We start from the raw sequence: 10,146 nt of genomic DNA, 5'->3' as shown, positions 1-10,146 counted from the left end.
GGATAGATAGATTTTTGTAGGTAGATGGAGATAGATCCCTTTTTTTTTCTCAGCAGAGAGTCCGTGTAGTTTGTGTAAGGAGCGCGATGCTGAGAAGGAGGGCCTAGGATGTGACTTCTCATGAGTACTTACGTCACATATCCACTGTCTTGTCTCTCGATGCTCTTTTTTCTTTTTCTTCTCCTTTAGAAGCAAGTGAGTAGGGATCTTCTTTCCCTGTCTATCTCTGTCTATCTATTCCTTTCTCTCCTCTCTCTCTTTAGACTTGTCTCCTTTAACACGATCAGGTCAGTTCTGAAAGCGTCGTTAGTTAGATAGGATGATTCGTTCTATTCTTCTTCTCGTTTTGCTTGAAGAGAGAGAACAAGGAGAGAGAGAGAGAAAGATAGGAGATATCTTTCTTTCTCTCTCTCTCTTACAGTCAGGGAGGAGAGACCACCTCCTGCTGTCTATGGGCGCCTCGCAATATTCCCACGCCTTCAGGACGTAAGTTCTTTATGTCATACCCAGAAAGAGACTGCTCTCTAAGAAGGAGAAGAAGAAGAAGGAGGCTTTCCTTCAAGGGTTGATAGTTCGCAGAGATAGAGAGATAGATAGATAGATAGACTCTTTCTTCGAGGAGGGCAATTTATTTCCAGCTGAGAGAGGCGTCGGAGGGACTACTTACTCCCTATATCTAGGCAGGCAGATTCAAGCGATGGATGGCGACGGGGGCTTCTCTCAGAATCTTGCTCGCGATAGAAAAGAAAAGGAAAGACGAAGTTTTGTGGAGGATTGAGGGAGTGGATGAAGTTTACGTTATGAAGAAGAAGTCGTTAATGGAAATTTTTCTTTCTTTGTACTGCAGTTCATGAATGAACTTCGTAGAGCGAGACACCTCCGAGAGACAGAGACGAGACAGAGATGAGAGACATAATGTATAGTAGATTCAGATATCGTTACATATCGATAGATACATAGAGGGAGAAAAATATACAGATATATAGATATAGATAGATATACACATATATGTAGGTAGATATGTATATATATATATGTAGCCAGGGCAATGAAGACGATGGATCGTCTAGGTTTTTTGTCTAGGAGATACGGTGCGTCGATTTAGATGAGGTGGGGGTGCGTGTCTAATGTGTCTTGTTTGGGTAACAGGAGTATTTGCAAGCTCCTACGCCTCCTCCAGATCGACCTACGGTAGGTTCTTCTATCCTTGGAATCTAGCCAGCTAGCTAGCTAGCTAAGATCTCATTCTTTTTGTTTACGTCATGTCTACTCAGCTGTCTAGAAAGAAGTGTCTTTCCTCTCCCTCGTCTATCTCTATCTCTCTCGTTTCTCTCTCTCTCTCTTTCACACTCTTTCTCAATCTCGTTGTATGCAAGCTCTTTCTATCGTTCTCTCTCTCTTTCTCTAGCTACAGTGTGCTTTTTGCCTAAGAGGTCTTTCGCTATATCGATAGCAGTTTGCGACGAAGGCGAAGTTTTCTCTGACTATTCGAGGTGATAAAAGTGCTCTGCTCGACGCTTTGCTCGCACGAGGTGATAGGTCCTCTTTCTGTCGTGGCTAATAGAAGGATCAGTCCTCTCTTGCTTTAGAGAAATAGGTGAAGCGAGGAGATTGGAGTCTGTAGAGGATCTCCTTCTTCTCCAAAGACGAGGCACTTCATGAAAGAGGTGAACAGATATAAAGATAAGAAGTAGGCTTATAAGATGGTTTAGAAATACTAAACACGAAATCGTTAAGAAGTGTGGAAGAGACACATGTGTGGCAGGCAAGATGAAGGATGGAAAGGGGGGTTTTCTTGAGAGGCTCTGGAGGTGGTGACTGTTTTGGCGAGGAGGAATCTTCTTGTGTTTCTCTCTCTTCGAGATGTATAATGGAGGTGTTCATGCGTTATGTCTATAGATGTATCTAGGAGATGTGAAGAGCCAGTCCTTTTGTTTTTTTGATCAGTTGTCCATCTCGGAGTGTAGCACGTTCTTATCATGCTTTTCACGGGGTCTACAATAGGAGGAGGGAGGTGTATATACACCGGGATGAGATGATAGAGAAGTCTTTACCTTCGTTTCTTTGAATGTAGTTGATCAAGATGTATGTGTGTGATTCTCGTTATCGAAGAGGAGAAGTTCTCACAGTCCTAACCATGTCTACACCCTCGAGGAAGTTGGCTGAGAGTAATAGAAGATTGGGGTGTTTTGTTTCATAAGAAGAGAGGCATCGAATCCCCTCTACAGATCCAGATGGTGGCCCTCGAGGGTTTATATATGCGAGAGATGCCTCATCTTTCTTTCTTTCCGTTACTCACCCTTAAGGCGATATTTAGACAAGTATGTTGTTCGGTTAGTGATTTCATGCTGTGTGAATGTGATGCTGATAATTTTCGGTCTTTTTTAGGGTCTTTCTCTGAATGAGAAGCTTGGAGTTGTCGGTGCCGGGGCGGTTCTGATGGTAGCTGTGATCTACGTGCTATACGCAAGCATAAAGAAAGCGATAGGAAAGAAAGACTCTGAAGAGAAAAAGAAACCGAAAAAGGAGGGTCGTAGAAGAAGAAAAAGTCATAAGTCCGAATCGTCGAAAGAGGAAGAAAGCAGCGAGTCAGGGGATGAGAGAACCGGGCGAGGTCGTAGAAGGCGCTACTAAGGGATTCTGACACCCCAAGCAGAGATCGCGTACAGTTTAAAGATTTCTGATGGTCCTAAGAAAAAGAAAAAGAACAAGACGACCATCGCTCTTCTAGAGAGTTTTGGGAGCATGGAAGAAAAGAGAAGATCAAGTTTCTCAATGCGGTGTAAGGGCGGAGATACGCTACGATCATCATCCTCTTCATGAGGACATAGAAAGTAGCCCTACATCGGTCCCCTCCTTTCAAGGTCAAGCAACTGACAAGAAAAGGAGCTTGTGGTGGGTGTCGGAGTCCTTCTGACCGTTGTCAATGCCGCATAAGACGCCACAGCGAAGCGTTTCTTGTTTAGAAAGGTATCTTTTTCTTGTATGTCGAATCACCCAAGCAACAAGCATTGCTTGCGCAGCATAATGTTAATTGTGAAGGGGCCCTAGGGCACTTCGTTTATGTGCGTATCTACATAGATGTAGAATCTCGTGTGATGCTCCGAGCGACCATGGGAAAGACGTGATAATCTCCTACGCGGTCTGGGGTGTTCCATCTGTCTTTGTTTCAATATATGGGGGGAAGGCTGCCAGCAGAAGAAAAGAAAAAGGTGGGGTCAAAGGAACAATAAAGAAGAGAGAAACGGGAGCAAACATAGAAAGAAAGAAGACACATCATGCGTGGGATTGTGTGATAAGCACGGACTAGAGAAACAGAGACAGGGTGTACAGGTTGGAGCTCAGGTTTCTCTAGTTTGCCGCCTAGTCATGCCTATCTGCGTGTCAACTGAAATAAAGCCCGAGTAGTAGTATATTTTGGGGTGCCTCGCAGGCGGTAACACGGCGGTGGGTAGAAAAGATTTCGCGGAACCCTGCCGGAGTGAGCCTGGTACAGGTTTTTGCGTGGAAGATTTGGCACCTCAACGAAGCAGCCATTCGTGTGAATCTCCTGTAAAGCCGCCTGCCAGGCGCAGGCAAACTCACTTGGGGCTGTCCCTGTTTCGTGAAAAATGGGTCTGTTGAGTGTCCGAAGTCGCGCGCTTTCCTCACTGTCTGAACCGAAGTGCTCCCACAGCGAAGAGGTGGTCGCAACGGGTTGCTACGGTGACGTCAGGTGGATAGATAGGCTGAAAACTAAGCAACCCGTGGTGATGCTGCGCTGAGAAATCTGAAATGCTTGCCAGTACAGGCACCTCTGTCGAAAGGTACGCAAAGGTGTAGTGTGGTGGACGGGTTTACTGACGGTGGTCGGAGCTTCTTGCTTTCCCTCTAGAAAGATGGGAGACGAGAAGGCAAGGGAGCCTCAAGCCCAGTGACTTTCCGAGCTACGGCCTCGGTTATCTGCTCTTTCACCCTTCAAGTACTTGGCTCACGTGGTTAAAGACAGCATTGTCATTACGCAAGGCCGTTTGTACTCCGTCCTCATCGGGGGCACTCCAGCCATCCAGCCCTTAACGCAAGAGACCCAGGCCAGTTCTGTTTCTTGATAGAAAAAGAGCAGACCGGCTGGGGTTACCTCACATGAATGGCCCGCTCTTTCATGATGACCACGCTCAGTGGCTGCCTTCTTCTCCAGGGGCAAACACGTGCACCTGCTGCTTTTTGCGAAAGCCGAGGGAACAGGTGCTCTGATGGTTTCCGCACCCCGACACTATGCCATAAACTCACCGAGAGAAATGGCCCCTCTGGCATCAGCAGGCGAACTAATGTTCTTCTGTTGAGAACCCCTCAGGAGTATACTACGTTTGCGGACCATAGCATGATTTTCTGCCTTCCAAGCTTCGACTGTTGACGGTCCTCAATTGCTGACAAGCTCGTGTCGTGGCACCGGGACGGAGACGCTAGCGCCGCACACACACGATCCTAGCCTTGTTCTCTAGCAGTCTCCAGATAATACCGCCAGCCATGTGCCCATGCACAGGGCTTAAGACCGTCACAGAGAAAGGGGTTTCGGTTGCAGGCGGATACACGTAGGTTCCGGAGCAGGTGCCTTCACGTCCTGGTGGATATCTCTTTTCCGCAACTCCTCGCTCTCTTGTTCGATAGAGCGCTGCGCCTCACGATGTGTGTCTCTTGGGGCGTCGCTCGGGCCGGTTCTGCGCCGTCATTCATTGTCTTGTCGAGCGTGGATTGGCTGACATGGGACAGCTGCTCTGCGGAGAAGTAGCCCGTCGTCCTGCCTGATGAGCAAAAGATAAAATGTAGGTGGGGCACTAGATCGAGGCGAAGGTCCGGCTGAACACACGCTCGACTCCACAAATGTGCTACGCGGATTGAGCGGGCTCGCATTTAACGCCGTCCTAGAAACGGCCCTTCATAGGGTCTACGCACTCTCGCCCCCACAATAGGTCTCATCAGCAGGTAACAACGGTCGCGTGTCTTCTCTCTTCGGCGGTCTCCAGCAGAAACTATCACAACTGTTTCTCAGTAACAAACCTCGTGGGCTCGTATCTTCTGCCTACAGCATACCGTGAGCCTGTCGAAGGCTCCCGACCCTAGTTAAACAAGTTGGGGCTGTCCCCCCCCCGGCCGTCGGGACTGTCCGGTGTCGTTCCTGTATGACCTCCTGCTGGTGGGCTGGGAGTAGGGTGCAATACCGGCCCAGCCAGGTTGAAACGCGCTTCTGAAGACCCTCTGGTTTCCCTTACCAACTTGAACCTAGCTGAGCTTTTAGCAGCTTGGTCCGTGTGAACGACAGGTCACCCAGCTTAGCGATGGCCGAAGCGTGACGAGCCAGTGTGGCGGTGCACGTGTGGATCCGTGAAGCTCGTAGCGATGTTGAGGCTTTGAGTAGCATTGCAGCGAGAGACAGAAAAGACAAACTAGCAACGGCAGCTTCCCGTGGTGACACAAAAAGAAGCTGGCTTCCTTCGAGGATTCCTCCTCTCCGTGAGCGGTGGCCGGTTGCGCCGTGACAGCCCATGGCACTCGCCCTTTTGTCTGTCATCCGTCAGCGCAGACTACTTAGTTCCCGTCCCTCTTCCTTGAATTGAACAATCCGTCTCGGCCGTATACAGCAACGGTACTCGGGGAAAGAGTATCACTACCTCAGAGGCTGTACTGGAGAGGGCAATTGTCAACGGCCAAGTCTGCTTGGCCTGAGGAGTCTTCTAATCTAAGAACGAAGGTATTGCCGACGCTACCTCTGTGATCTCCCTCGCCTGACTCTCCACTCTGAAGTCAACACATCACTGATAAAGCCCGGACAGCGAATCTGATGAGTTTGGACTCCGGCAAGTCGCAACCCTCGACGGGCAGGCAAGTTCCAAGCTGACCCAGCCACTGCTGCGGCGGCGCTTCATATCTAGATTTCGCCTTTGATATCGTAAGCAAGAAACGTCTCGAAACCGCTTAGCAAGTGAAAGTTATGGTGGCCACACAAGGTGGATGTTCTGGAGATGGTTACTCTTCTGTTTCTTATGCAGAAGTAATAAGTGACCCTCTCGTTGCCCGTTTCGGTGACGTCAACCCGTCACAGGTCACCCGTATTCGTTTACATCATTCCGTGAAAGACGTCTCTCCTTTTTTTCTTATATGTCAAACTCATGAGACTGAAAAGCAACCATCTATAGGCTTGAGGTGAAGTTAGGAAAATTTCCGTCCACATCGCCGTCCAACGGAGAGGCCGGATCTTGCTAAATGGATGGAGTTCGTTGAGTGACGTGGTAAGCAACAACAAACTGCATGCAGCAGAGGGGTTAAAAAGAAAAAGTTACGTACCCCTCATACGCTGTGTGCTGGCTTTATCATCCTGGAGATTCATTCTTGAACTGCCTCTTTTATCTTGTGTCCTTTCTTTCTGAATACTGGGGTGGTTTGCTTCATCGTGATACCGGGGAAATCTTGTGCTTATCGTGTTTCGTGACTTTACTTCGAGTGTCGGCTTTCTCTTCTGCTGTCCGTGCTGCCTGCCTCCTACAATCCAACCAATCCTTTCTATCATCATCGGTTAACCCTCTCCTCAGTCTGTGAGAAAGCATCTTCGCAATAATTTTTATCCTACATTCTTCGTTGCCTTTTTGAGGATTTCTGCTTTTTCCCGCCGTGGGTCTGGATGCGTGTGTTGGGCCCAGCCAGGTTCGTCAGTTGGTTAAAACTCCTTTCTACATATTCGTCGTAGATCAGAAAAGCTCTCTGCTTCTTCTAACTCGCAATCGCAGTTTCCACATTTCTGACTTCCCATATCTTCGAGGCACTGGTAAAAGCGGGGCTTTCTGAATTCGCAGTCTCACAAGGCAAGAAGACAACACTGGGGGTGGACCACTTCTTCTGTTTTCTCTTTCCTCACCCATCTCAAAATCTTTGCTGCCATTGAGACAGCCCTTTTTCCCTTCCCATCTTGCGTCTTCCATAGGCCTTTCTGTTTGCTCTTGTCCTTTCTTCTTTCTTCTGGTATAAACACACAGCAGTGGCCAAGTGTCAATCCGTTCCATAGTGGATCTCCGGCGACTTATCAAGTCAGACACCCGTTCAAAGCCATCTCCTTCTTCAGTTCACGCTTGAGAAGGAAAGGAGCGGAGAACATTAGCTCTGCTTATTTCCTCTTCGTTGTGTTTTCTTGTCTATGCTGGCCGTTCTTCCTTGTTAATCCTCCCAGCCGCACGACAGCGATCGATCTTGATTCCCCAGTCCTTGGGAGATAGAGATACACAAAGGAGACATTAAGTTACCTTTCCAAATTGGTCTTCATTTCGCGTCCATCTATCTCGTTGTCCTCTCTTATCACATTCTTCGTCGTCTCTTTCTTTACGGTGTCTTTATTTGCTTCCTTTCTCCAAAGATTTACCTCTTTTTGCAGCTCCTCTGCCCGCTGTATATACGTCCTTCGGCGAGGAGCCAGCGCCTACAGTGTTCTCGCCACTACCTCTAGATATCTCTCTCTCTCTCTGTGTCTAGGTGTTTCTTTTCCTTAGAAAAAGTCACGGCAGAGCTGTTTATTTTTCTCATCTTGTTGACAACCGAAGATAAAGGGATTTCTTTCTTCTTAACGTCTGCACGCGATCTCTCTGGTAGGGTTTCTGAGCCTTCTTAGCAGGCATTGGAACAGCAGGAGACAAGGAGAGAGAGAGAGGCCGCCTTTTCTTCCCGAAGTCCGGAAATCGATCTTTTCAAAGAGGCTCTTTCTACTTCTCATTGTTGAAGAAGATGGATACCTATCTCAATCGCTTGAATTCTGTTGTCTGTACTTTACTTGCATGCCTTAGTCTAGCGGCAATAGGGAATTACTTCTCTATCTACCTTCTCCAGTCTTCACCTACTGGGAGAGTCGCCGTTTCTCAGGTCTATGAATTTGGAGTCAATACAGCACTCCAGGTAATTCAAACAGCGACACCTGAACTTTTCTTTTTCTCCTGAATACAATAGTGTGTATCTTAACTCCACTACATGTCTGCAGCTTCTCTATTCATCGCGATCTCTCACAAGTCATAGATAGAAATCCCTCTCTAGACATATATGTATATGCCTGTAGATAGATGTATGTGCACATGTACATAAGTTTGTCCGCCCAGTTTGAAGAAGGCTTCTAGAGAAGACGGAGAGCTGAACTGAACTTTTCTCAGTAGAGGCAACCTCGTAGAAGTCATACCTCTTTCTTTTCTTTTTACCTATGCCTGATATGATGACGAGGAAGTGTCTACAGAAGAAGCCTCCTGAGAGAGAAAGAAAGAAAGAAAAGAACTTCTCTTTTTTCATGAAGGGATGTCCTTTGTAAGAGAAAGTGATGGGTCAGTCTACTGACGTGTTGTGTTGACGCCTCCTCTTATCTCCGTGTATTGAAAGGGAGCTTTAATCTTCTTCTCGATCTTCATCTTCCTCTTCTAGAGTAATCGAATCCATTCGAAAAGGATACACCATTTCTTCTCCTCACATACATATATATATATATCCATATATGAGAATGGAGATAGAGTTAATGAAATATAGCCGCTCTACCCCCAGCTGCGGTATATGATAGCTTGATAGGCCGTCACTCCCTTTCCCTATCTCCCCCTCATATAAGGTGATTCTCGTTGTGTCTTTCTTTCATTCTTTCTCTAGCTCTTCGTTCTCTCGTTATGACTTGTAAAGTTCTCCTTGTTTTCACCCCTTTTTGTGCATGCAGAGCGAGCAAGCTCATTTAGCGCTGGACATTGAGGCGGATCTGACGAGCTGTTTCAATTGGAATACAAAGCAGTTGTTTGTGTATGTTGTCGTACGTTATGAGACGCCAAAGAATAAGAGAAATGAAGTGATCATATGGGATTCTATCATCTCTGATCCAGAAGATGCTTTTATCGAGTTAGAAAGCGTTACAAGTAAATACCCTCTCCGAGATCATGGGAAAGGTCTACGTAATCGGAACGTCACTGTCTCTCTTGAATATGTATATCATCCTATTGTGGGACTTATGCAAAGCCATCCGGTAGCTTCTTCAACCTACACCTTGCCTTCTTCCTACTTTCGATATAAAGACCGATATAGGAGAGCTGTCTATGATGACGAAGATGCAGACGATCAACCACAGTCTCGGGGTGATAATAGTAGGAGTAGTAGGAGTAGTGAAGCTAGAGCGGCGGCACCTGCTGCTTAGTGAGGACAAACGAAAGGAAATGAACTGGCTGATCAAAAAGAAGACTCCAAGAAAAGTAATGGATACAAACAGAGCAGGAGAAACCAAGAGCGAGAAGAGAGAAAAAAAGAATGAAGCTGTCTTCTTATATGGGACAGAGGTGTGTGTCAGTTGGAGAGGAAGGAGAGTGGCGATGGTTGAGAGTCGTTCAAAGAGTATTGGGAGAGATCTAGGAGATGAAATCTACCGGCTCAGATATGCGACTATCTATCTATCTAGGACTCCCAGCTGTTTCGAAAGAGGGAGGAATTCCTTTCTTAACTAGTCGTAGGGTGGTCTGTGGAGCGAGGGAAATGGTTCTGAAGTGAAAACGTCAGGTGGAGATGGATTAGGTTTCTCTTCGATTTGAAAAATGGTCCTGGCGAACGCTCGAACCCGTTCGACTACAATACGATGCTCGCAGTCTACGTCGCTCTTCACTGCAAACTGTGATACTCCCCTCTTTGTCTATTGGACTGAAGGAACTTCCGGGAAAATGGTTTTTACCGTCAAGCACCCAGGCATCCTCTTTGCTTACGATAAAGTACTATCCCATAGAAAGAGATAAAAAGCGTACTGACAAGGAACAAGTAGTGTGTGTCTGTCACAATGAAATTGTTGCCCCTCTTCGTGTGAGGACTGACTTCTTTGATTGTCGGGGATTTAGAGAGATTCTGTCGTATCTTGATAACCTCAGATATGTTGCGACAAACAATGACATGACATTTGCATCTTCTTTTGGTCAGTACGGAGACCCTGACACCGGAGCTGACAACATTAGTGAACACGGCCAGCTCCCTCCTGGTTTAAGAGTCTTTCCGGGTTGTCTCTCTCTCTCGACTCCTGTATTGATTGTTCTACACACTAGACATCACTCTGGTTCGATTTGTGGTCTGTTGGAGTGGCCTCCCAAAGAACTTCGCTGTTGGATTGGTCTTCATCGTACATAAAGAGAG

At 47.0% G+C, this 10,146-nt stretch overlaps 2 protein-coding genes across 2 annotated transcripts; both read left to right on the top strand.

Moving 5' to 3' along the window:
• The first annotated feature begins 52 nt into the window (after positions 1 to 52).
• CSUI_001103 (uncharacterized protein) lies at positions 53 to 3,913 on the top strand. The gene is made up of 3 exons (XM_068061309.1): positions 53 to 486; positions 1,150 to 1,191; positions 2,389 to 3,913. The coding sequence occupies exons 1-3, from the start codon at positions 320 to 322 to the stop codon at positions 2,399 to 2,401; spliced, it is 222 nt and encodes a 73-aa protein (XP_067926728.1). The 5' UTR covers positions 53 to 319; the 3' UTR covers positions 2,402 to 3,913.
• Positions 3,914 to 6,384: 2,471 nt separating this feature from the next.
• On the top strand, positions 6,385 to 10,146 carry CSUI_001102 (signal peptidase). Its single transcript, XM_068061308.1, has 2 exons — positions 6,385 to 7,914; positions 8,705 to 10,146. Exons 1-2 carry the CDS (start codon positions 7,747 to 7,749, stop codon positions 9,170 to 9,172), a joined length of 636 nt encoding a protein of 211 aa, XP_067926727.1. The 5' UTR covers positions 6,385 to 7,746; the 3' UTR covers positions 9,173 to 10,146.

Source organism: Cystoisospora suis, assembly GCF_002600585.1.
Source record: "Cystoisospora suis strain Wien I chromosome Unknown contig_433, whole genome shotgun sequence".
In the NCBI taxonomy this organism is placed as follows: Eukaryota; Apicomplexa; class Conoidasida; order Eucoccidiorida; family Sarcocystidae; genus Cystoisospora; species Cystoisospora suis.
The sequence above is the reverse complement of the archived record's forward strand: the minus strand, read 5'-3'. Positions and strand labels throughout refer to the sequence as shown.